Source organism: Pongo pygmaeus, chromosome 9 (genome assembly GCF_028885625.2).
Source record: "Pongo pygmaeus isolate AG05252 chromosome 9, NHGRI_mPonPyg2-v2.0_pri, whole genome shotgun sequence".
NCBI classification, from domain to species: Eukaryota; Metazoa; Chordata; class Mammalia; order Primates; family Hominidae; genus Pongo; species Pongo pygmaeus.
The window spans coordinates 11,521,892-11,549,806 of record NC_072382.2 but is presented as its reverse complement, the minus strand read 5'-3'; the positions used below and the strand labels follow the sequence as shown (position 1 = coordinate 11,549,806).

The 27,915-nt window shown below is 41.5% G+C and overlaps 1 protein-coding gene across 1 annotated transcript in view; it reads right to left on the bottom strand.

Annotated features, from left to right (window-relative positions):
- The window catches only part of SLC22A25 (solute carrier family 22 member 25), a 74,537-nt gene that overhangs the window by 21,007 nt on the left and 25,615 nt on the right, over positions 1-27,915 (bottom strand). Inside the window, 1 exon segment of the mRNA XM_054439161.2 lies at positions 8,550-8,673. Coding sequence (XP_054295136.2) covers positions 8,550-8,673 — 124 coding nt within the window.

Below are 27,915 nucleotides of genomic sequence, written 5' to 3'. Positions count from 1 at the left end.
ACGTGCAGGTTTGTTACATATGTATACATGTGCTGTTTTGGTGTGCTGCACCCATTAACTCGTCATTTAGCATTAGGTATATCTCCTAATGCTATCCCTCCCTCCTCCCCCAACCCCACAACAGTCCCCGGTGTGTGATGTTCCCCTTCCTGTGTCCATGTGTTCTCATTGTTCAATTCCCACCTATGAGTGAGAACATGCGGTGTTTGTTTTTTTGTCCTTGCGATAGTTTGCTGAGAATGATGGATGAAGCTGGAAACTAATCCTTATGTTTCTATGAGGAACAAGTTTCAACAGGGATAATCTTGGTCCCTGTCCACATACGCTAAGCTGCCTGTGGAGGACTATGGTATTGTTGGTGAGTGTGGAAGAATAAGACAGGCATGCTGTAGTGCCCAGAACACCCTTAGAAAGAGATTGCATTCAAGTCTGCTTTCTGGGCCACATCCTATATTTATCAGGTTAGGCTCTGCACCTCTGGGAAAACTTGTGACTGGTGAGTAAGCTTAACTCTGGGGAGAAGTGTTAGAAATCCTGTTGAGGCAAGGTACGTAAAGTCATGTCTTCTATTCCAGTTTTCTCAATAGTACAAATGCTAAAAATTTTGATCTCCATGTTTCTGAACCCTTTAACTATCTCTCAGTTATGTGTGGTTTGGGCATAGGAGATGAATGTTATGTACTGAACTAGCTGACCACTAAAATTAGACTGATCAATGGATTGATATTGACATAAAGTGGATTTGCTTTAGGCTAGAGGGGCTGCCTAGAGTAGGTGTGTTAGGCAGTCTGTCAGACGGAAGTTGAAACAGGAATAAGACCACACATATATGGATAATATTTACACAATAAAAAAATCAAGTTAACACAATATTAGGTACCCATTCATGCATAGAATCCACATCCTAAACCAATTGCTCCTTTTGAGCAACACTGTCCTTCCTCTGGGTGCTGAGGGGACAGTCAGTTGCCATTCACTTTGAGACAATGCATTGTTATTTTTTTGATTCTACTGTGTTTTGTAACACTTAATTGTTGTTGTTGTTTTAAATCTCCCTGAACTTCTGTAAGAGTAGCTTTTATTTTCTATATTGGGCCAGCCTTATAGGTCACATGCTAGGTGTGTGTGTGAAACCACAGATAGCACCTAAGAATTCAGTCAACCCAAAAGAATTACACATTTTATATATGTGTGTATATATATATATATATATATATAAAATATAATATACTCTCTCTATATATTCTCTCTCTATATGTTCTTTATATATATTTAGATGCAGTCTAGAAATGACATTCAGTTCCATCTGAATTTCAGCATTTCTTTTTTTAAAAAAAGCTATGCCAATATTTTCACTATTATATTGGGATGCCTGTGCTATTGTCTCTGCAATGGGTTCATCTTTGTGGCAAATATTTATTTCTTCCTGCCACCTTCAGTTGAACATTAACTCACAGGAGGATTTTCAGGCTTCTTATTTCAAATCTTCTGAAGGATGTCTGCTTCCTTCTGGGACTAAGTTCCATCAGATATGTCATTGGCCATGTCTTAAGAGGTGTTTTATTCATTCTCTCTGATTAACTAGCTCCTAGTCCTCTCCTGTTTCAGTAAAATAAGGTAAAATGTATTTTTCTTGTCTTCATTAACATTCTTTCTGTACTTTTATAATTTCCAACACTTAGATTTAAACATGTCCATTAGTTCTCCTCTCTCATATTAAAGTAAAAGCTCCATTCAGGCTGTGACCCTGACTTTCTGTCATTCATGACCTAGTACCATTTGTTGCATACTATAATTTTTTGATAAATACTTTACATTTACTTAATAATCCATGAGGTGGAAAAAAAGATAAAGACTTCCCCCAGGCATTTCCACTTAGTCATGCTTTATAAGCTTATAGTAAGTAGAAGAAACTCCATACAAATATAGATTTGGACTGGTGTTGGCACTATCATATTTCCAAGAAAGAATGAAATCTGGAACAGGTAGGCACTCACTAAATGTATCTTGAATTAAAGAATATATGACAGAGTGAACAAATAAGTGAACCTCCTTATGTTCTATTCTGTTTGCTCACTAATCCTTCCTTCCTCTGTCCTTATTACCGTGAAAAAAGGCCACAGAATAATAACTGGAAAGTAATGAACTAGTTTAGGTTACTTTGTATTATAGAGTTAGAGTGAGTCCAATGCAAAATTTGCATTGTTAACACTCTGTGCCTCTGCCTCTGTTGAGTAAAATATCTGTGTCCCATCCTTTCAGCAACAGGATATTCTCTTTTTTTTTTTTTTTTTTTAATTTTTATTTTTTTATTTTTATTTTTTCTTTTATTATTATTATTATTATTATTATTATGATTATTATTATACTTTAGGTTTTATGGTACATGTGCACAATGTGCAGGTAAGTTACATATGTATACATGTGCCATGCTGGTGCGCTGCACCCACCAACTCGTCATCTAGCATTAGGTATATCTCCCAATGCTATCCCTCCCCCCTCCCCCCACCCCACAACAGTCCCCAGAGTGTAATGTTCCCCTTCCTGTGTCCATGTGTTCTCATTGTTCAATTCCCACCTATGAGTGAGAATATGCGGTGTTTGGTTTTCTGTTCTTGCGATAGTTTACTGAGAATGATGATTTCCAATTTCATCCATGTCCCTACAAAGGACGTGAACTCATCATTTTTTATGGCTGCATAGTATTCCATGGTGTATATGTGCCACATTTTCTTAATCCAGTCTATCATTGTTGGACATTTGGGTTGGTTCCAAGTCTTTGCTATTGTGAATAATGCCACAATAAACATACGTGTGCATGTGTCTTTATAGCAGCATGATTTATAGTCCTTTGGGTATATACCCAGTAATGGGATGGCTGGGTCGAATGGAATTTCTAGTTCTAGATCCCTGAGGAATCGCCACACTGACTTCCACAAGGGTTGAACTAGTTTACAGTCCCACCAACAGTGTAAAAGTGTTCCTATTTCTCCACATCCTCTCCAGCACCTGTTGTTTCCTGACTTTTTAATGATTGCCATTCTAACTGGTGTGAGATGGTATCTCATTGTGGTTTTGATTTGCATTTCTCTGATGGCCAGTGATGGTGAGCATTTTTTCATGTGTTTTTTGGCTGCATAAATGTCTTCTTTTGAGAAGTGTCTGTTCATGTCCTTCGCCCACTTTTTGATGGGGTTGTTTGTTTTTTTCTTGTAAATTTGTTGGAGTTCATTGTAGATTCTGGATATTAGCCCTTTGTCAGATGAGTAGGTTGCGAAAATTTTCTCCCATTTTGTAGGTTGCCTGTTCACTCTGATGGTGGTTTCTTTTGCTGTGCAGAAGCTCTTGAGTTTAATTAGATCCCATTTGTCAATTTTGGCTTTTGTTGCCATTGCTTTTGGTGTTTTAGACATGAAGTCCTTGCCCATGCCTATGTCCTGAATGGTAATGCCTAGGTTTTCTTCTAGGGTTTTTATGGTTTTAGGTCTAACATTTAAGTCTTTAATCCATCTTGAATTGATTTTTGTATAAGGTGTAAGGAAGGGATCCAGTTTCAGCTTTCTACATATGGCTAGCCAGTTTTCCCAGCACCATTTATTAAATAGGGAATCCTTTCCCCATTTCTTGTTTTTGTCAGGTTTGTCAAAGATCAGATACTTGTAGATATGTGGCATTATTTCTGATGGCTCTGTTCTGTTCCATTGATCTATATCTCTGTTTTGGTACCAGTACCATGCTGTTTTGGTTACTGTAGCCTTGTAGTATAGTTTGAAGTCAGGTAGCGTGATGCCTCCAGCTTTGTTCTTTTGGCTTAGGACTGACTTGGCGATGCGGGCTCTTTTTTGGTTCCATATGAAGTTTAAAGTAGTTTTTTCCAATTCTGAGAAGAAAGTCATTGGTAGCTTGATGGGGATGGCATTGAATCTGTAAATTACCTTGGGAAGGATGGCCATTTTCATGATATTGATTCTTCCTACCCATGAGCATGGAATGTTCTTCCATTTGTTTGTATCCTCTTTTATTTCCTTGAGCAGTGGTTTGTAGTTCTCCTTGAAGAGGTCTTTCACATCCCTTGTAAGTTGGATTCCTAGGTATTTTATTCTCTTTGAAGCAATTGTGAATGGGAGTTCACTCATGATTTGGCTCTCTGTTTGTCTGTTATTGATGTATAAGAATGCTTGTGATTTTTGCACGTTGATTTTGTATCCTGAGACTTTGCTGAAGTTGCTTATCAGCTTAAGGAGATTTTGGGCTGAGACAATGGGGTTTTATAGATATACTATCATGTCATCTGCAAACAGGGACAATTTGACTTCCTCTTTTCCTAATTGAATACCCTTGATTTCCTTCTCCTGCCTAATTGCCCTGGCCAGAACTTCCAACACTATGTTGAATAGAAGTGGTGAGAGAGGGCATCCCTGTCTTGTGCCAGTTTTCAAAGGGAATGCTTCCAGTTTTTGCCCATTCAGTATGATATTGGCTGTGGGTTTGTCATAAATAGCTCTTATTATTTTGAGATACGTCCCATCAATTCCTAATTTATTGAGAGTTTTTAGCATGAAGGGTTGTTGAATTTTGTCAAAGGCCTTTTCTGCATCTATTGAGATAATCATGTGGTTTTTGTCTTTCGTTCTGTTTATATGCTGGATTACATTTATTGATTTGCGTATATTGAACCAGCCTTGCATCCCAGGGATGAAGCCCACTTGATCATGGTGGATAAGCTTTTTGATGTGCTGCTGGATTCTGTTTGCCAGTATTTTATTGAGGATTTTTGCATCAATGTTCATCAAGGATATTGGTCTAAAATTCTCTTTTTTTGTTGTGTCTCTGCCAGGCTTTGGTATCAGGATGATGCTGGCCTCATAAAATGAGTTAGGGAGGATTCCCTCTTTTTCTATTGATTGGAATAGTTTCAGAAGGAATGGTACCAGCTCCTCCTTGTACCTCTGGTAGAATTCGGCTGTGAATCCATCTGGGCCTGGACTTTTTTTGGTTGGTAAGCTATTGATTATTGCCACAATTTCAGCTCCTGTTATTGGTCTATTCAGAGATTCAACTTCTTCCTGGTTTAGTCTTGGGAGGGTGTATGTGTCGAGGAATTTATCCATTTCTTCTAGATTTTCTAGTTTATTTGCATAGAGGTGTTTGTAATATTCTCTGATGGTAGTTTGTATTTCTGTGGGATCGGTGGTGATATCCCCTTTATCATTTTTTATTGCATCTATTTGATTCTTCTCTCTTTTTTTCTTTATTAATCTTGCTAGCGGTCTATCAATTTTGTTGATCCTTTCAAAAAACCAGCTCCTGGATTCATTTATTTTTTGAAGGGTTTTTTGTGTCTCTATTTCCTTCAGTTCTGCTCTGATTTTAGTTATTTCTTGCCTTCTGCTAGCTTTTGAATGTGTTTGCTCTTGCTTTTCTAGTTCTTTTAATTGTGATGTTAGGGTGTCAATTTTGGATCTTTCCTGCTTTCTCTTGTGGGCATTTAGTGCTATAAATTTCCCTCTACACACTGCTTTGAATGCATCCCAGAGATTCTGGTATGTTGTGTCTTGGTTCTCGTTGGTTTCAAAGAACATCTTTATTTCTGCCTTCATTTCGTTATGTACCCAGTAGTCATTCAGGAGCAGGTTGTTCAGTTTCCACGTAGTTGAGCGGTTTTGAGTGAGATTCTTAATCCTGAGTTCTAGCTTGATTGCACTGTGATCTGAGAGACAGTTTGTTACAATTTCTGTTCTTTTACATTTATTGAGGAGAGCTTTACTTCCAAGTATATGGTCAATTTTGGAATAGGTGTGGTGTGGTGCTGAAAAAAATGTATATTCTGTTGATTTGGGGTGGAGAGTTCTGTAGATGTCTATTAGGTCCGCTTGGTGCAGAGCTGAGTTCAATTCCTGGGTATCCTTGTTGACTTTCTGTCTCGTTGATCTGTCTAATGTTGATAGTGGGGTGTTAAAGTCTCCCATTATTAATGTGTGGGAGTCTAAGTCTCTTTGTAGGTCACTCAGGACTTGCTTTATGAATCTGGGTGCTCCTGTATTGGGTGCATATATATTTAGGATAGTTAGCTCTTCTTGTTGAATTAATCCCTTTACCATTATGTAATGGCCTTCTTTGTCTCTTTTGATCTTTGTTGGTTTAAAGTCTGTTTTATCAGAGACTAGGATTGCAACCCCTGCCTTTTTTTGTTTTCCATTTGCTTGGTAGATCTTCCTCCATCCTTTTATTTTGAGCCTATGTGTGTCTCTGCACGTGAGATGGGTTTCCTGAATACAGCACACTGATGGGTCTTGAGTCTTTATCCAGTTTGCCAGTCTGTGTCTTTTAATTGGAGCATTTAGTCCATTTACATTTAAAGTTAATATTGTTATGTGTGAATTTGATCCTGTCATTATGATGTTAGCTGGATATTTTGCTCGTTAGTTGATGCAGTCTCTTCCTAGTCTCGATGTTCTTTACATTTCGGTATGATTTTGCAGTGGCTGGTACCGGTTGTGCCTTTCCATGTTTAGCGCTTCCTTCAGGAGCTCTTTTAGGGCAGGCCTGGTGGTGACAAAATCTCTCAGCATTTGCTTGTCTGTAAAGTATTTTATTTCTCCTTCAATTATGAAGCTTAGTTTGGCAGGATATGAAATTCTGGGTTGAAAATTCTTTTCTTTAAGAATGTTGAATATTGGCCCCCACTCTCTTCTGGCTTGTAGGGTTTCTGCCGAGAGATCCGCTGTTAGTCTGATGGGCTTCCCTTTGATGGTAACCCGACCTTTCTCTCTGGCTGCCCTTAACATTTTTTCCTTCATTTCAACTTTGGTGAATCTGACAATTATGTGTCTTGGAGTTGCTCTTCTCGAGGAGTATCTTTGTGGCATTCTCTGTATTTCCTGAATCTGAATGTTGGCCTGCCTTGCTAGATTGGGGAAGTTCTCCTGGATAATATCCTGCAGAGTGTTTTCCAACTTGTTTCCATTCTCTCCGTCACTTTCAGGTACACCAATCAGACGTAGATTTGGTCTTTTCACATAGTCCCACATTTCTTGGAGGCTTTGCTCGTTTCTTTTTATTCTTTTTTCTCTAAACTTCCCTTCTCGCTTCATTTCATTCATTTCATCTTCCAGGGCTGACACCCTTTCTTCCATTTGATCGCATCGGCTCCTGAGGCTTCTGCATTCTTCACGTAGTTCTCGAGCCTTGGTTTTCAGCTCCATCAGCTCCTTTAAGCACTTCTCTGTATTGGTTATTCTAGTTATACATTCTTCTAAATTTTTTTCAAAGTTTTCAACTTCTTTGCCTTTGGTTTGAATATCCTCCCGTAGCTCGGAGTAATTTGATCGTCTGAAGCCTTCTTCTCTCAGCTCATCAAAGTCATTCTCTGTCCAGCTTTGTTCCGTTGCTGGTGAGGAACTGCGTTCCTTTGGAGGAGGAGAGGTACTCTGGTTTTTAGAGTTTCCAGTTTTTCTGCTCTGTTTTTTCCCCATCTTTGTGGTTTTATCTACTTTTGGTCTTTGATGATGGTGATGTACAGATGGGTTTTTGGTGTGGATGTCCTTTCTGTTAGTTTTCCTTCTAACAGACAGAACCCTCAGCTGCAGGTCTGTTGGAGTACCTGGCCGGCCGTGTGAGGTGTCAGTCTGCCCCTGCTGGGGGGTGCCTCCCAGTTAGGCTGCTCAGGGGTCAGGGGTCAGGGACCCACTTGAGGAGGCTGTCAGCCCGTTCTCAGATCTCCAGCTGCGTGCTGGGAGAACCACTGCTCTCCTCACAGCTGTCAGACAGGGACATTTAAGTCTGCAGAGGTTACTGCTGTCTTTTTGTTTGTCTGTGTCCTGCCCCCAGAGGTGGAGCCTACAGAGGCAGGCAGGCCTCCTTGAGCTGTGGTGGGCTCCACCCAGTTCAAGCTTCCAGGCTGCTTTGTTTACCTAAGCGAGCCCGGGCAATGGCGGGCGCCCCTCCCCCAGCCTCGCTGCCGCCTTGCTGTTTGATCTCAGACTGCTGTGCTAGCAATCAGCGAGACTCCATGGGCGTAGGACCCTCTGAGCCAGGTGCGGGCTATACTCTCCTGGGGCACCGTTTCCTAAGCCCGTCGGAAAAGCACAGTATTCGGGTGGGAGTGGCCCGATTTTCCAGGTGCCGTCTGTCACCCCTGGAAGGGGAACTCCCTGACCCCTTGCGCTTCCCGAGTGAGGCAATGCCTCGCCCCTGCTTCGGCTGGCGCACGGTGCGCTCACCCACTGACCTGCGCCCACTGTCTGGCACTCCCTAGTGAGATGAACACGGTACCTCAGATGGAAATGCAGAAATCACCCGTCTTCTGCGTCGCTCGCGCTGGGAGCTGTAGACCGGAGCTGTTCCTATTCGGCCATCTTGGCTCCTCCCCCAGGATATTCTCTTTCAATGTTAATCCAGTGTTGACACCCATTGAGAATGATTGTGAGGTGAGATGACCCATAACTCTACCTGTGTTTCTCTCCTTTATTCACCTTATGAACACCAACAAGTACAGATGACAATTTATGTCTTCTCAACATCCCATATCCAGCTCCCATCTTGCTTACCTCCATGGTTAGGATGTCTTCAGCATTCTTCATTCCATTCCCGTGTGCAGCTTTTCTAAGTTCCTTTAAGCCCTCTTCTGGTTTGTTGTTGATAATGAGCCACCGAGCAGACTCTGCCAGCCACCTGAGCAAAGAAGAGGACAGAGGTGCAGCCAACCACTACTTACTCATTTTTTCACATAACATTTATCCTGAGATGCCTTTCCCCTCCAAGCGAATACCCACCTCTTGTTTGGTTATACCAGGAAATGAAAGCCTACATTCTCTTGTGCGATCACCAGGAAAATGTAAGGATGACTCTCTGTGCAGTGCACATTCACTGTTGGGATAAACACTTGAGTCATATTGGCATCCCTCTTATTCAGCAAATTTATCATGGGGCTCCTGATGCTGAAGCATGAGGAATCATCACTTGTGCAGATGCCTGCCAAGGTCCTAGTAAGGGTATAACAAATGTCTATTCATAATGTGTTCTTTTTCCTAAAGTAAAGACCCTGAAATAATTGATGTATGCTTGAGGCCTCATAGAGACTAGACTCATTTCTGGTCATACCATCTATGACCAAAACTGGATATATTAGCAAGTCATTTACCTAAATCTTCCTCAGTTTGCTCATCTATGTAAATGGAACAATGTTACCATGTATGATTGTTACAGAGATAACATGAACTAATGGATGAGCCTGACAGAGAGTACACTTTCTCTCTATCTGAACTTTCTCTGTATTAAATCTGTAATTATCTCTCTGAGGTAAAGACCAAATAGGATTCCTCCACTGAACTGATTTTGTTAAGGGAAGGGGTATAGTTAATCATACATTAGGGTTTGTAAAGTAAATAGAAGGAAGAGAGAGCACAGGACAAGATGTAAATTGTTCGTTTTTGCCTTTATGTTTTTAACTGGAGCAACTATGCAGTTCTTCGAAATGTATAGAGGTAAATTTGCTGTCCCTTCCTATCATCCAAATATCACCTACAACAATTAAAAGCATCTCAAACTTTATCACAAATTTCTTTCTAGGGATGTACATATAAACATAGATCACAATTAAGGATATCTACCCAAATATTTTCCTCTGTTGGGGAAAACATTTTTGTAATAATTCTGTTTCTACAATACTTGTTGAGGAAAGGATGGTCAGGAACATGAATAACTCCCAGGTAATGATTTATTGCTATGTCCTGACTTATGGGTTATTGGTTTAGCAAATGAAAACTCAGTAGTGATGGCTGACATGACAGAAGCAGAATTCAGAATATGGATAGGAATGAAGTTCATTGAGCTACAGGAGTACACTGTAACCCAATACAAGGAAGCTAAAAATCATGTAACACATTGCAGGAGCTGACAGACAAAATAGCCAGTATAGAGCAGAATGTAACTGACCTCATAGAGCTGAAAAACACACTACAAGAATTTCATAATGCAATCACAAGTATTTTATTTTATTTTTTTTTTATTATACTTTAAGTTTTAGGGTACATGTGCACAACGTGCAGGTTAGTTACATATGTATACATGTGCCATGTTGGGAAGCTGCACCCATTAACTCATCATTTAACATTAGGTATTTCTCCTAATGCTATCCCTCCCTGCTCCCCCCACCCCACAACAGGCCCCAGTGTGTGATGTTCCCCTTCCTGTGTCCATGTGTTCTCATTGTTCAATTCCCATCTATGAGTGAGAACATGCGGTGTTTAGTTTTCTGTCCTTGCAACAGTTTGCTGAGAATGATGGTTTCCAGCTTCATCCATGTCTCTACAAAGGACATGAACTCATCCTTTTTTGTGGCTGCATAGTATTCCATGGTGTATATGTGCCACATTTGCTTAATCCAGTCTATCATTGTTGGACATTTGGGTTGGTTCCAAGTCTTTGCTATTGTGAATAGTGCCACAATAAACATACGTGTGCATGTGTCTTTATAGCAGCATGATTTATAATCCTTTGGGTATATACCCAGTAATAGGATGGCTGGGTCAAATGGTATTTCTAGTTCTAGATCCCTGAGGAATCACCACACTGTCTTCCACAATGGTTGAACTAGTTTACAGTCCCACCAACAGTGTAAAAGTGTTCCTATTTCTCCACATCCTCTCCAGCACCTGTTGTTTCCTGACTTTTTAATGATCGCCATTCTAACTGGTATGAGATGGTATCTTATTGTGGTTTTGATTTGCGTTTCTCTGATGGCCAGTGATGATGAGCATTTTTTCATGTGTTTTTTGGCTGCATAAATGTCTTCTTTTGAGAAATGTCTGTTCATATCCTTCGCCCACTTTTTGATGGGGTTGTTTGTTTTTATCTTGTAAATTTGTTTGAGTTCATTGTAGATTCTGGATATTAGCCCTTTGTCAGATGAGTAGATTGCAAAAATTTTCTCCCATTCTGTAGGTTGCCTGTTCACTCCGATGGTAGTTTCTTTTGCTGTGCAGAAGCTCTTTAGTTTAATTAGATCCCATTTGTCAATTTTGGCTTTTGTTGCCATTGCTTTTGGTGTTTTAGACATGAAGTCCTTGACCATGCGTATGTCCTGAATGGTATTGCCTAGGTTTTCTTCTAGGGTTTTTATGGTTTTAGGTCTAACATTTAAGTCTTTAATCCACCTTGAATTAATTTTTGTGTAAGGTGTAAGGAAGGGATCCAGTTTCAGCTTCCTACATATGGCTAGCCAGTTTTCCCAGCACCATTTGTTAAATAGGGATTCCTTTCCCCATTGCTTGTTTTTGTCAGGTTTGTCAAAGATCAGATAGCTGTAGATATGTGGCATTATTTCTGAGGGCTCTGTTCTGTTCCATTTGTCTATATCTCTGTTTTGGTACCAGTATCATGCTGTTTTGGTTACTGTAGCCTTGTAGTATAGTTTGAAGTCAGGTAGCATGATGCCTCCAGCTTTGTTCTTTTGGCTTAGGATTGACTTGGCTCTGCGGGCTCTTTTTTGGTTCCATATGAACTTTAAAGTAGTTTTTTCCAATTCTGTGAAAAAAGTCATTGGTAGCTTGATGGGGATGTCATTGAATCTATCAATTACCTTGGGCAGTATGGCCATTTTCATGATATTGATTCTTCCTACCCATGAACATGGAATGTACTTCCATTTGTTTGTATCCTCTTTTATTTCATTGAGCAGTGGTTTGTAGTTCTCCTTGAAGAGGTCCTTCACATCCCTTGTAAGTTGGATTCCTAGGTATTTTATTCTCTTTGAAGCAATTGTGAATGGGAGTTCACTCATGATTTGGCTCTCTGTTTGTCTGTTATTGGTGTATAAGAGTGCTTGTGATTTTTGTGCATTGATTTTATATCCTGAGACTTTGCTGAAGTTGCCTATCAGCTTAAGGAGATTTTGGGCTGAGACAATGGGGTTTTCTAGGTATACAATCATGTTGTCTGCAAACAGAGACAATTTGACTTCCTCTTTTCCTAATTGACACCTTTATTTACTTCTCCTGCCTGATTGCCCTGGCCAGAACTTCCAACACTATGTTGAATAGGAGTGGTGAGAGAGGGCATCCCTGTCTTGTGTCAGTTTTCAAAGGGAATGCTTCCAGTTTTTGCCCATTCAGTATGATATTGGCTGTCAGTTTGTCATAGATAGCTCCTATTATTTTGAGATATGTCCCATCAATACCTAATTTATTGAGAGTTTTTAGCATGAAGGGTTGTTGAATTTTGTCAAAGGCCTTTTCTGCATCTATTGAGATAATCATGTGGTGTTTGTCTTTCGTTCTGTTTATATGTTGGATTACATTTATTGATTTGCATAGGTTGAACCAGCCTTGCATCTCAGGGATGTAGCCCACTTGATCATGGTGGATACCCTTTTTGATGTGTAGCTGGATTTGGTTTGCCAGTATTTTATTGAGAATTTTTGCATTGATGTTCATCAGGGATATTGCTCTAAAATTCTCTTTTTTTGTTGTGTCTCTGCCAGGCTTTGGTATCAGGATGATGCTGGCCTCATAAAATGAGTTAGGGAGGATTCCCTTTTTTTTTCTATTGGTTGGAATAGTTTCAGAAGGAATGATACCAGCTCCTCCTTGTACCTCTGGTAGAATTCGGCTGTGAATCCATCTGGTCCTGGACTTATTTTGGTTGGTAAGCTATTAATTATTGCCTCAATTTCAGAGCCGGTTATTGGTCTATTCAGAGATTCAACTTCTTCCTGGTTTAGTCTTGGGAGGGTGTATGTGTTGAGGAATTTATCCATTTCTTCTAGATTTTCTAGTTTATTTGCATAGAAGTGTTTATAGTATTGTCTGATGGTAGTTTTTTTATTTCCGCGGGATCAGTGGTGATTTCCCCTTTATCATTTTTTATTGCATCTATTTGATTCTTCTCTCTTTTCTTCTTTATTTGTCTTGCCAGCAGTCTATCAATTCTGTTGATCTTTTCAAAAAACCAGCTCTTGGATTCATTGATTTTTTGAAGAGTTTTTTTGTGTCTCTATTTCCTTCAGTTCTGCTCTGATCTTAGTTATTTCTTGCCTTCTGCTAGCTTTTCAATGTGTTTGCTCTTGCTTCTCTAGTTCTTTTAATTGTGATGTTAGGGTGTCAATTTTAGATTTTTCCTGCTTTCTCTTGTGGGCATTTAGTGCTATAAATTTCCCTCTACACACTGCTTTCAATGTGTCCCAGAGATTCTGGTATGTTGTGTCTTTGTTCTCGTTGGCTTCAAAGAACATCTTTATTTCTGACTTCATTTTGTTACGTACTCAGTAGTCATTCAGAAGCAGGTTGTTCAGTTTCCATGTAGTTGAGCGGTTTTGAGTGAGTTTCTTAATCCTGAGTTCGAGTTTGATTGCACTGTGGTCTGAGAGACAGTTTGTTATAATTTCTGTTCTTTTACATTTGCTGAGGAGTGCTTTACTTCCAACTATGTGGTCAATTTTGGAATAAGTGTGGTGTGGTGCTGAGAAGAATGTATATTCTGTTGATTTGGGGTGGAGAGTTCTGTAGATGTCTATTAGGTCCGCTTGGTGCAGAGCTGAGTTTAGTTCCTGTATATCCTTGTTAACTTTCTGTCTCATTGATCTGTCTAATGTTGACAGTGGGATGTTAAAGTCTCCCATTATTATTGTGTGGGAGTCTAAGTGTCTTTGTAGGTCTCTAAGGACTAGCTTTATGAATCTGGGTGCTCCTGTATTGGGCACATATATATTTAGGATAGTTAGCTCCTCTTGTTGAATTGATCCCTTTACTATTGTGTAATGGCCTTCTTTGTCTCTTTTGATCTTTGTTGGTTTAAAGTCTGTTTTATCAGAGACTAGGATTGCAACTCCTGCCTTTTTTTGTTTTCCATTTGCTTGGTAGATCTTCCTCCATCCCTTTATTTTGAGCCTATGTGTATCTCTGCACATGAGATGGGTTTCCTGAATACAGCACATTGATGGGTCTTGACTTTTTATCCAATTTGCCCAGTCTGTGTCTTTTAATTGGAGCATTTAGCCTATTTACATTTAAGGTTAATATTGTTAGGTGTGAATTTGATCCTGTCATTATGATGTTAGCTTGTTATTTTGCTCGTTAGTTGATGCAATTTCTTCCTAGCATCGATGGTCTTTACAATTTGGCATGTTTTTGCAGTGGCTGGTACACCAATCAGACATAGATTTGGTCTTTTCACATAGTCCCATATTTCTTGGAGGCTTTGTTCATTTCTTTTTACTCTTTTTTCTTTTCTCACTTCATTTCATTCATTTGATCTTCCATCACTGATACCCTTTCTTCCAGTTGATTGAATTGGCTACTGAGGCTTGTGCATTCATCATGTCGTTCTCGTGCTGTGGTTTTCAGCTCCATCAAGTCCTTTAAGGACTTCTCTGCATTGGTTATTCTAGTTAGCCATTCGTCTAATTTTTTTTCAAGGTTTTTAACTTCTTTGCCATGGGTTTGAACTTCCTCCTTTGGCTCGGAGTAGTTTGATCATCTGAAGGCTCCTTCTCTCAGCTCATCAAAGTCATTATCTGTCCAGCTTTGTTCCGTTGCTGGTGAGGAGCTGCATTCCTTTGGAGGAGGAGAGGCACTCTGATTTTTAGAGTTTCCAGGTTTTCTGCTCTGTTTTTTCTTCATCTTTGTGGTTTTATCTACCTTTAGTCTTTGATGATGGTGACGTACAGATGGGGTTTTGGTGTGGATGTCCTTTCTGTTAGTTTTCCTTCTAACAGTCAGGACCCTCAGCTGTAGGTCTGTTGGAGTTTGCTGGAGGTCCACTCCAGACCCTGTTTGCCTGGGTATCAGTGGCAGAGGCTGCAGTACAGCAAATATTGCTGAACAGGAAATGTTGCTGCCTGATCATTCCTCTGGAAGTTTTGTCTCAGAGGAGTACCCAGCCGTGTGAGGTGTCAGTCTTTCCCTACTTGGGGGTGCTCCCAGTTAGGCTACTTAGGGTTCAGGGACCCACTTGAAGAGGCAGTCTGCCCATTCTCAGATTTCCAGCTATGTGCCGGGAGGACCACTACTCTCTTCAAAGCTGTTAGACAGGGACATTTAAGTCTGCAGAGTTTTCTGCTCCCTTTTGTTTGGCTATACCCTGCCCTGAGAGATGGAGTCTACAGAGGCAGGCAGGCCTCCTCGAGCTGCGGTGGGCTCCACCCAGTTGGAGCTTCCCAGCCGCTTTGTTTACCTACTCAACCCTCGGCAATGGTGGGTGCCCCTCCCCCAGCCTTGCTGCCACCTTGCAGTTTGATGTCAGACTGCTATGCTAGCAATGAATGAGGCTCCGTGGGCATAGGACCTTCTGAGCCAGGCACAGGATAAAATCTCCTGGTGTGCCATTTGCTCAGACCATTGGAAAAGTGCAATATTAGGGTGGGAGTGACCCGATTTTCTGGGTGCCATCTGTCACCCCTTTCTTTGACTAGGAAAGGGAATTCCCTGACCTCTTGTGCTTCCTGGGTGAGGCAATGCCTTGCCCTGCTTCAGCTCATGCTAGGTGCACTGCACCCACTGTCCTGCACCCACTGTCTGACACTCCCCAGTGAGATGAACCTGGTACCTCAGTTGGAAATGCAGAAATCACCCATCTTCTGTGTCACTCACACTGGGAGCTGTAGACTGGAGCTGTTCCTGTTTGGCCATCTTGGCTCCACCCCCCCCATCACAAGTATTAAAAGTAGAATAAACTAAGAAGAAGAAATAATCTCAGAGCTTGCAGACTGCCTTTCTGAAATAAGAGAGTCAGACAAGAATAGAGAAAAAAGAATGAAAAGGAATAAAAGCAACAGAAGAGACTGAATCTACAACTGATTGATGTACCTGAAAGGGATTAGAAGAATGGAACCAATTTGGAGATCATATTTCAGGATATCTTCCATGAGAAGTTTCCCAACTTAGCTAGAGAGGCAAACATTCAAATTCAGGAAATGCAGGAAATGCACAGAATTCCAGTAAGATACTTCACAATAAGATCATCTTCAAAACACATAATAATCAGGTTCTCCAAGGTTGAAATGATAGAAAAAATGTTAAATGCAGCTAGAAAGAAAGGCCAGGTCACCTACAAAAGGAAGTCTGTTGGACTAATAGTGGGCCTCTCAGATGAAACCCCCTACAAGCCAGAAGAGATTGGGGACAAATATTCAACATTATTAAGAGAAGAAACTCTAATCCGGAATTTCATATTTGGCCAAACTAAGCTTCAGAAGTGAAGGAGAAATAAGATCCCTTTTCAGACAAGCAAGTGTTGAGGGAGTTCATTACCACCAGACCTGCCTTAGAAGAGCTCCTGAAAGAAGCACTAAATATGGAAAAGAAAGTCCATTACCAGCCATTACAAAAACACACTGAAGTACACAGGACAGAGACACTATAAAGCAGACTCATAAACAAGTCTGAAAAATGATCAGTTAGCATCGTGATGACAGGATCAAATCCACATATATCAATACTAACCTTAAATGTGAATAAGCTAAATGTCCCAGTTAAAAGACACAGAGTGGAAATCTGGATTAAAAAACAAGACCCATTGGTGTGCTGTCTTTAAGAGATCCATCTCACATGCAATAACACACATAGGCTCAAAGTTAAGGGGGGATGTAGAAAAATCAACCAATAAAATAAAAAGGCAGAAAAACCAGGGGTTGCAATCCTACTTTCTGACAAAACAGACTTTAAACCAACAAAGATGAAAAAGAGAAAGAAGGCATTACATAATGGCAAAGGGTTCAATTCAACAAGAAGATCTAACTATCTTAAACATATATGCACCCAATGCAGGAGCAACCAAATTCATAAAGCAAGTTCTTAGAGACCGCCAACAAGAAAGATTCCCACACAGTAATAGTGGGAGACTTTAACACTCCACTGACAATATTAGACAGATCATCAAGACAGAAAATTAACAAAGGTATTCAGTACCTGACATCAGCACTGGATCAAATGGTCCTGACATATATCTAAAGAACTCTCCACCCAAACCAATAGAATATACATTTTTCTCATTGCCACATGTCACATATTCTAAAATCAATCACTTGATCAGAAGTAAAACACCTGTCAGCAAATGCAAAATAACTGAAATCATAACAAACAGTCTCTCAGACCACAGCACAATCCAATTAGAAATCAAGACAAGAGATTGTTCCAAGATAACTGAATAGGAACAGCTCCGGTCTACAGCTCCCAGCATGAGTGATGAAGAAGATGGGTGATTTCTCCATTTCCAACTGAGCTTTTAAGAGAGCAGTGATCCTCCTAGCATGGAGTTTGAGATCTGAGAACAGACAGTCTGCCTCCTAAAGTGGGTCCCTGAACCCCGAGTAGCCTAACTGGGAAACACCTCCCAGTAAGGGCCAACTGACATCTCATACAACTGGGTGCCCCTCTGAGACGAAGCTTCCAGAGGAAGGATCAGGCAGCAACATTTGCTGTTCTGCAACGTTTGTTGTTCTCCAGCCTCTGCTGGTGACACCCAGGCAAACAGGGTCTGGAGTGGACCTCCAGCAAACTCCAGCAGACCTGCAGCTGAGGGTCCTGACTGTTAGAAGGAAAACTAACAAACAGAAAAGAATAGCACCAACATCAACAAAAAGGACATCCACACCAAAACCCCATCTATATGTCACCATCATCAAAGATCAAAGGTAGATAAAACCACAAAAATGGGGAGAAACCAGAGCAGAAAAGCTGAAAATTCTAAAAACCAGAGTGCCTCTTCTCCTCCAAAGGATTGCAGCTCCCTGCCAGCAATGGAACAAAGCTGGACGGAGGTGACTTTGATGAGTTGACAGAAGTAGGCTTCAGAAGATCGGTTATAACAAACTTCTCTTAGCTAAAGGGGGATGTTTGAACCCATTGCAAGGAAGCTAAAAATGTTGAAAAAAGATTCGACAAATGGCTAACTAGAATAAACAGTGTAGAGAAAACCTTAAATGACCTGATGGAGCTGAAAACCATGGCATGAGAACTACGACATGCATGCACAAGCTTCAGTAGCTGATTCGATCAAGTGGAAGAAAGGGTATCAGTGATTGAAGACCAAATGAATGAAACGAAGCAAGAAGAGAAGTTTAAAGCGAGTAAAAAGAAATGAACAAAGCCTCCAAGAAATATGTGACTGTGTGAAAAGACCAAATCTATGTTTGATTGATGTACTTGAAAGTGATGGGGAGAATGGAACCAATTTGGAAAACACTCTTCAGGGTATTATCCAGGAGAACTTCCCCAACCTAGCAAGGCAGGCCAACATTCAATTTCAGGAAATACAGAGAACGCCACAAAGATAGTCCTCAAGAAGAGCAACCCCAAGACACATAATTGTTATGTTCACCAAAGTTGACATGAAGGAAAAAATGTTAAGGGCAGCCAGAGAGAAAGGTCAGGTTACCCACAAAGGGAAGCACATCAGACTAACAGCTGATCTTTCGGCAGAAACTCTACAAGCCAAAAGTGGGGGCCAATATTCAACATCTCTTCTCTACAAGAAGAGAGTGGGGGCCAATATTCAACATTCTTAAAGAAAAGAATTTTCAACCCAGAATTTCATATCCAGCCAAACTAAGCTTCATAAGTGAAGGAGAAATAAAATCCTTTACAGACAAGCAAATGCTGAGAGATCTTGTCACCATCAGACCTGCCCGAAAAGAGCTCCTGAAGGAAGCACTAAATATGGAAAGGAACAACTGGTACCAGCCACTGCAGAGACATGCCAAATTGTAAAGACCATCAATGCTAGGAAGAAACTGCATCAACTAACAAGCAAAATAACCAGCTAACATCATAATGACAGGATCAGATTCACACATAACCATATTAGCTTTAAATGTAAATGGGCTAAATGCCCCAGTTAAAGGACACAGACTGGCAAATTGTATAAAGAGTCAAGACTCATCAGTGTGTTGTATTCTGGAGACCCATCTTATGTGCAGAGACACACATAGGCTCAAAATAAAGGGATGGAGGAAGATCTACCAAGCAAATGGAAAGCAAAAAAAGGCAGGGGTTGCAATCCTAGTCTCTGATAAAACAGACTTTAAACCAACAAAGATCAAAAGACACAAGAAGGCCATTACATAATGGTAAAGGGATCAATGCGACAAGAAGAGCTAACTATCCTAAATATATCCAATACAAGAGCACCCAGATTTATAAACCAAGTCCTTAGGGACCTACAAAGACACTTAGACTCCCACACAATAATAATGGGAGACTTTAACATCCCACTGTCAACATTAGACAGATCAACGAGACAGAAAGTTAACAAGGATATTCAGGAACTAAACTCAGCTCTGCACCAAGTGGACCTAATAGACATCTACAGAACTCTCCAACCCAAATCAACAGAATATACATTCTTCTCAGCACCACACCACACTTGTTCCAAAATTGACCACATAGTTGGAAGTAAAGCACTCTTCAGCAAATGTAAAAGAACAGAAATTATAACAAACTGTGTCTCAGATCACAGTGCAATCAAACTAGAACTCAGGATTAAGAAACTCACTCAAAACCTCTCAACTACATGGAAACTGAACAACCTGCTCCTGAATGACTACTGAGTACATAACGAAATGAAGTCAGAAATAAAGATGTTCTTTGAAGCCAACGAGAACAAAGACACAACATACCAGAATCTCTGGGACACATTGAAAGCAGTGTGTAGAGGGAAATTTATAGCACTAAATGCCCACAAGAGAAAGCACAAAAGATCTAAAATTGACACCCTAACATCACAATTGAAAGAACTAGAGAAACAAGAGCAAACACATTGAAAAGCTAGCAGAAGGCAAGAAATAACTAAGATCAGAGCAGAACTGAAGGAAATAGAGACACAAAAAACCCTTCAAAAAATCAATGAATCCAGGAGCTGGTTTTTTGAAAAGATCACCAAAATACATAGACCACTAGCAAGACTAATAAAGAAGAAAAGAGAGAAGAATCAAATAGACACAATAAAAAATGATAAAGGGGATATCACCACCAATCCTGCAGAAATAAAAACTACCATCAGACAATACTATAAACACCTCTATGCAAATAAACTAGAAAATCTAGAAGAAATGGATAAATTCCTGGACACATACACCCTCCCAAGACTAAAGCACGAAGAAGTTGAATCCCAGAATAGACCAATAAGAGGCTCTGAAATTGAGGCAATAATTAATAGCTTACCAAAAAAAGTTCAGGACCAGACTGATTCACAGCCAAATTCTACCAGAGGTACAAGGAGGAGTGGTACCATTCCTTCTGAAACTATTCCAATCAATAGAAAAAGAGGGAATCCTCCCTAACTCATTTTATGAGGCCAGCATCATCCTGATACCAAAGCCTGGCACAGACACAACAAAAAAAAGAGAATTTTAGACCAATATACCTGATGAACATCGATGCAAAAATCCTCAGTAAAATACTGGCAAACCAAATCCAGCAGCACATCAAAAACCTTATCCGCCACGATCAAGTTGACTTCATCCCTGGGATGCAAGGCTGGTTCAACCTATGCAAATCAATAAACATAATTCAGCATATAAACAGAACTAATGACAAAAACCACATGATTATCTCAATAGATGCAGTAAAGGCTTTTGACAAAATTTAACAGCCCTTCATGCTAAAAACTCTCAATAAATTAGGTATTGATGGGATGTATCTTAAAATAATAAGAGCTATTTATGACAAACCCACAGCGAATATCACACTGGGCAAAAACTGGAAGCATTCCCTTTGAAAACTGACACAAGACAGGGATGCCCTCTCTCACCACTCCTATTCAACATAGTGTTGGAAGTTCTGGCCAGGGCAATCAGGCAGGAGAGAGAAATAAGGGATATTCAATTAGGAAAAAAGGAAGTCAAATTGTCCCTGTTGGCAGATGACATGGTTGTATATTTAGAAAACCCCATCATCTCAGCCCAAAATCTCCTTAAGCTGATAAGCAACTCAGCAAAGTCTCAGGATACAAAATCAATGTGCAAAAATCACAAGCATTCCTATACAGCAATAACAGACAAACAGAGAGCCAAATCATGAGTGAACTCCCATTCACAATTACTTCAAAGAGAATAAAATACCTAGGAATCCAACTTATAAAGGATGTGAAGGACCTGTTCAAGGAGAACTACAAACCACCACTCAACAAAATAAAAGAGGACACAAACAAATGGAATACCATTCCATGCTTATGGTTAGGAAGAATCAATATCGTGAAAATGGCCATACTACCCAAGGCAATTTATGGATTCAATACCATCCCCCTCAAGCTACCAATGACTTTCTTCAAACAATTGGAAAAAACGCTTTTAAAGCTCATATGGAACCAAAAAAGAGCCTGCATTGCCAAGACAATCCTAAGCCAAAAGAGCAAAGCTGGAGGCATCACGCTACCTGACTTCAAACTATACTACAAGGCTACAGTAACCAAAACAGCATGGTAGTGGTACCAAAACAGGGATATAGACCAATGGAACAGAATGGAGCCCCCAGATATAATACCACATATCTACAACCATCTGATCTTTGACAAACCTGACAAAAACAAGAAATGGAGGAAACTGGCTAGCCATATGAAAGCTAAAACTGGATCCCTCCCTTACACCTTATACAAAAATGAATTCAAGATGAATTAAAGACTTAAATGTTAGACCTAAAACCATAAAAACCCTAGAAGAAGACCTAGGCAGTACCATTCAGGACCTAGGCATGGGCAAGGACTTCATGTCTAAAACACCAAAAGCAATGGTAACAAAAGCCATAATTGACAAATGGCATTCAAGTAAACTAAAGAGCTTCTGCACAGCAAAAGACGCTACCATCAGAGTGATCAGGCAACCTACAGAATGGGAGAAAATTTTTGCAATCTACTCATCTGACAAAGGGCTAATATCCAGAATCTACAGTGAACTCAAATTTACAAGAAAAAAACAAACAACCCCATCAAAAAGTGGGCAAAGGATATGAACAGACACTTCTCAAAAGAAGACATTTATGCAGCCAAAAGACACATGAAAAAATGCTCATCATCACTGGCCATCAGAGAAATGCAAATCAAATCCACAATGTGATACCATCTTGGAACAGGAATTAAGAGAAATGAAAGAATAAGCAGAAACTCAGTTGTATGTAAGAAAACCCAATTCCCCCTGAGAAAGAGAAAGAGCTGGAGTCCTTTAAAAATTAACTGCTTATTTTTCTGTGGCTAGTGAGCCTTATCTCTCCTTCTTTCCTAGGCATTGTGAAGACCCAGTTTCTCTAGATGTGTAGCTGCAAGGTCACTAGACAGATAAACTCAAGTCATAAAACATGTTTGTTTTTGAAAAGTAAGAAATGATGTAATGCATGTCTTAATTAATTGAATAACTGTCTTTGTTTCTCGCTTCTGTAATATGCTTCCCCTTGCACAGATCTCCCCCTACCCCACGAAATGCTTAAAAGGTAACTTAAGTCTTTGTTCAGGGCTCAGTCCTTTGGATGCTAATCTGACTGGGCCAGTGCACCTAAATAATAACTATCCTCCTGAAACCCATTGGTCTCTCTGATTCCTTAACAACCCTGCAACATTTCTGGGGACTCATCTGGGATTGGAGATGACAGATTTACTGTCTCCTTTGCCTGTGGGACTACAGCCCTGTGGCCATGGGAGACCCAGCATCCAAGGCACACCACAGGGGAGCTTCACCTGGATGGAGACCGGCTCTCCCCTCATCCTGGTGGCCTGCCTGGCAGTGCAATGGAGCCAGGGGTGGGCTGCAGTATGATACCAGCACTTCAGGAACCATGGTAAGGAGCAAGGGCCCAAGGCAGGGAAGCCCATCCCATAAGGACAAAGGGGAGCTTGATCATCTCCCAGGGAACAACCACTAATCCAACCCAGAATGGCTGGGGGTGGCAGGAGTCGCTTGCTAATTTGGATGAACCTCATGTCCCCACTAACAATGTGAAAGTAGTTCACTGGATCTGGAGACAGGAACTGGGAGTGTGTGGGTGCGTGTAAACCTACCCGGGACACGAGAGAGGCTCATTTCATCTGATGAGAAGTCCTGGGGTAGGAGTGGTGTGTGTATGTGTGAGAATGTGGGAGCCTAACTAGGCTCACCTGGGACATGAGAGAGGCTTGTTTCATCTGACGAGGAGTCCTGGGGCAGGGGAGATGTGTGAAAGTGTGTGAAAGAGACAGTGTTGGGAGAGGCCAATGTGGGGAGTGATGTGGGGAGGCATAGAACCCTTAGCGTGGGCTGTGTGCTTCAAGGTGAGTGTGGGGGAAATCAGAACTAGGATGCTGCATATGGCTGATAGGACCAGCTTCATGGCCAGCTTCATGGCCGTAGCAGGCTGTGACAGGGGAAGTCACGTTCCTGGCTAAGCAGCATCCAAAACTCCCATAATAGGACCCGGTCTGGTGGACCCGAGAGTGAAAGTGTGCCACAAGGGAGGAAATGGGAGGGAAAGCATCAAAACCAACTCCTTTGGAGTGCATGATAAAGAATTTAAAAAAGGATTTAGAGGTGATTATGGAATGAAACTGGATGCTCAAAAATTAAGGACATACTGTGAGATAGATTGGCCGGCTTTCAATGTGCCATGGACCTCTGAAGGTACAAAAGACAGAGAATTAATTGGCCATGTGTTTAAGGTGGTCACCGGAGTTGGAGGACAACCAGGATACCCAGACCAGTTTCCCTATATAGACTCTTGGCTCAGTGTGGCACAAACTCACCCCAATTGTTTACAGCCTTGCCTAAAGGGATACTGCAAGGCATTAGTGGCTCGGGCACCCAACCAAAGAAAGCAGAGGAACCTAAAGCCCCTAGCGTCTCCCAGGAAAAGGAATCCCTGAAGCCTCAGCCAAAACCAGTTCTTCAAGCCCCACCAGAGGAAAGGGAATCTCGGCCCGCATATGTGCCAGTCTACCCGTCTTTGGCCAGGATAAGGCAGGAGGCAGAGTCAGGAGTGTCCGGAGAGTTGGGCTTGGAGGAAAGTGAGGCTCAGTCTCCCCTCACAGAGTAACAGAAGGCCCCGTTAGAAAAAAACAGGGAAGATGGACAGGGTGAGGCAGCTGGGTGCCTCCGCTCAGGCCAACCACAGGCTTTGCAGATGCCACTTTGAGAGACTAGGATACAAGTTTATGATGACCAGGGGCAGACACAAGGTGGCTCTAGGGTTTACGTTTATCAGCCTTTCTCCACTACTGATCTCTTACACTGGAAACAGCACACCCCTTCCTATACAGAAAAGCCTCAGGCTCTCATTGATTTGGTGAATTCCATTATTATGACACGCAACCCAACCTGGCCAGATTGTCAACAACTTTTACTAACTTTATTTAATACAGAGGAGCATAGGAGAGTTAATCAGGCAGCTCTCAGCTGGTTAGAAGGGGAAGCCCCAGAGGCCACCCCTAACCCATGCTAGTTCACTGTGGAGCAATACCCAAATGAGGCAAGGGACATGGAATGGCTGCAGCTATATAGAAAGGCACTCCCAAATGGGAAAAAAGCAGGAGGAAGGAAGGCAATGAATTGAGTAAAATATCAGAAGTGCTCCAAAAGCCTGATGAAAGCCGAAGTGCATTCTATGAAAGGCTTTGTGAGGCATATAGGCTGTACTCTCCAATTATTCCAGAGGCTCCTGAAAACCAAAATATGATAAAAATGACCTTTGTCAGCAAGCTCAGGGAGACATAAGATGAAACCTTCAGAAGCTGGAAGGCTTTGCAGGGAAACACATTAGTGAACTCCTGGAAACAGCAAACAAAGTATACATAAACCAGGAAGAAAGGATGAAAGAAAAACCAGAAATAGAAACAAAGAGACAGCTCGATTTATAGCTGCTGCACTAGCAGAAATTAACCCTGGATTTGCTAGAGGGCATGGCTGAGGCAGAGGCCGAGGAAGGGGGAAGACAAGACCAGGAGAGGAAAGCCAGTCCTGGTTGGACAGGAACCAATGTGCAAGGTGCAGGCAAATGGGCCACTGGAAAGATGAGTGCCCCAAAAAGGAAAAGGATGGAGATGATGGTCAATTGTCTAACACCCGAGTGCGGCATTCTGTTGCTATTCATGTCTCAAAGGCAGATCTTGATCTGATCGGCTTAGCGGGGGCTGAGAATTTTGAGGACTGAGACAGACTGGGCTCCATATTTTTAGGCCATGGGGAGCCTATGGTCTCTATGGAAGTAGGGGGCCGATTAATGGATTTTTTGGTTGATACTGGTGCTGATTTCTCTGTGGTAACTCACCCAATGAGCCCCCCCACAAAGAACTGTGCTACTATCGTAGGGGCTACTGGGGCCAAAGAAAGGAAACCTCTATGCAAATCCAGGAGATGTGTTATTGGGGCACAAAAAGTGCAGCATGAGTTTCTATATATGCCAAATTGTCCAGTGCTCTTGTTAGGGAGATACTTACTCCAGAAACTTCAGGCACAAATTTCCTTTACACCTAAAGGGAATATGACCCTGGAGATAGAGGTGCTAAAGGCAATAGGTATTGACCCTGACTGTCCCAAGGGCTGAGGAGTGGTGGCTCTATGAACTGTGTGCCAGAAGGCCACTGGAGCCAGACCTACACAATATGTGGGGGATGCTTTTCAAGGTACCATGTGTATAGGCTGAGGAAAACCCCCCTGGACTTGCTGCAAATAGACCCCTGGGTGGTAGTAGACCTTAACCCTCATGCTGCCCCGGTATGAGTCTGTCAATACCCACTACCTAGAGAGGAGATTGAAGGAATAACAAAATATCTAAATTGGCTCTATGAACATGGGATTGTAGTGAAATGCAAGTCCTCCTGGAATACTCCTCTGCTGCCCATGCACAAGCCAAATGGTGAATACAGGCCAGTGCAGGATCTCCAGGTGGTAAACAAGGCCACTGTGACTATCCATGCCATAGTACCCAACCCATACACAATGTTGGGACAGATTCCTGCTGAGGCCGCGTGGTTCACATGTCTGGACTTAAAGGATGCCTTCTTTTGTTTGAATCTTGCTCCCCAAAGTCAGCCTGTATTTGCCTTCCAGTGGGGGCAATCGCAATATACCTGGACAAGGCTGCCGCAAGGGTTTAAGAATTCTACCATTTTTGGTGCTGGGAAAACTGGCTAGCCATATGTAGAAAGCTGAAACTGGATCCCTTCCTTACACCTTATACAAAAATTCATTCAAGATGGATTAAAGACTTAAATCTTAGACCTAAAACCTTAAAAACCTTAGAAGAAAACCTAGGCAATACCATTCAGGACATAGGCATGGGCAACGACTTCACGTCCAACAGAAGCCAAAATTGACAAATGGGATCTAATTAAACTAAAGAGCTTCTGCACAGCAAAAGAAACTACCATCAGAGGGAACAGGCAACCTACAGAATGGGAGAAAACTTTTGCAATCTACTCATCTGACAAAGGGCTAATATCCAGAATCTACAATGAACTCAAACACATTTACAAGATAAAAACAAACAACCCCATCAAAAAGTGGGTGAAGGATATGAACAGACACTTCTCAAAAGAAGACATTTATGCAGCCAACAGACACATGAAAAAATGCTCATCATCACTGGCCATCAGAGTAATGCAAATCAAAACCACAATGAGATACCATCTCACACCAGTTAGAATGGCAATCATTAAAAAGTCAGGAAACAACAGGTGCTGGAGAGGATGTGGAGAAACAGGAACACTTTTACACTGTTGCTGGGACTGTAAACTAGTTCAACCATTGTGGAAGTCAGTGTGGCAATTCCTCAGGGATCTAGAACTAGAAATACCATTTGACCCAGGCATCCCATTACTGGGTATATACCCAAAGGACTGTAAATCGTGCTGCTATAAAGACACATGCACACGTATGTTTATTGTGGCACTATTCACAATAGCAAAGACTTGGAACCAACCCAAATGTCCAACAACGATAGACTGGATTAAGAAAATGTGGCACATATACACCATGGAATACTATGCAGCCATAAAAAATGAAGAGTTCATGTCCTTTGTAGGGACATGGATGAAGCTGGAAACCATCATTCTCAGCAAACTATCTCAAGGACAGAAAACCAAACACCGCATGTTCTCACTCATAGGTGGGAATTGAACAACGAGAACACATGGACACAGGAAGGGGAACATCACACACTGGGGCTTGCTGTGGGGTGGGGGAGTGGGGAGGGATAGCATTAGGAGATATACCTAATGTTAAATGATGAGTTAATAGGTGCAGCACACCAACATGGCACATGTATACATATGTAAGAAACCTGCACCTTGTGCACATGTACCCTAAAACTTAAAAGTATAATTAAAAAAAAAAAAATTCTCCTACCATTTTTGAGGAGGCCTTGGCTACAGATCTTGAGGCTTTTTCACCACCTAGTGACAATTGTGTGCTATTACAAAACATTGATTTGTTATTCACCATCCCCACGAGGGAGGAATGCCTCCAAGGAACACAGAGGCTTCTTCATCTGCTGTGTGAAGCTGGTTATAAACTGTCCAAGGACAAGGCAAAAGTCTGTTTTTGAGAGGTTGGATATCTACAATTCATGGTATACCAAGGCCAGCCCAGGCTTGGAAGTGCATGCAAGGAGGCTGTATGTGCATTGCCCACCCCAGTTACAAGTGGCAGGTCAGGGAATTTCTAGGTGCAGTGGGATTCTGCCGAATCTGGATTCCAAACTTCTCCCTTATAGCAAGGCTCCTCCCTTATATGAGGCTACCAAAGGAAAGGAAAGGAAAGAGGAAAAGGAACAGGAAAAGGCCTTCAAGGGTATAAAGGAAGCTCTTATCCAGGCCCCAGCACTTGGGTTGCCAGATGTAAAAAAGCCCTTCATTTTGTATGTGGATGAATGAAAGGGAATGGCAGTTGGAGTCTTAACTCAGTTGTTGGGCTGTTGGCATTGGCTGGTAGCTTACTGGACTTGCTGGCCTTAGGTTGGCCCAATG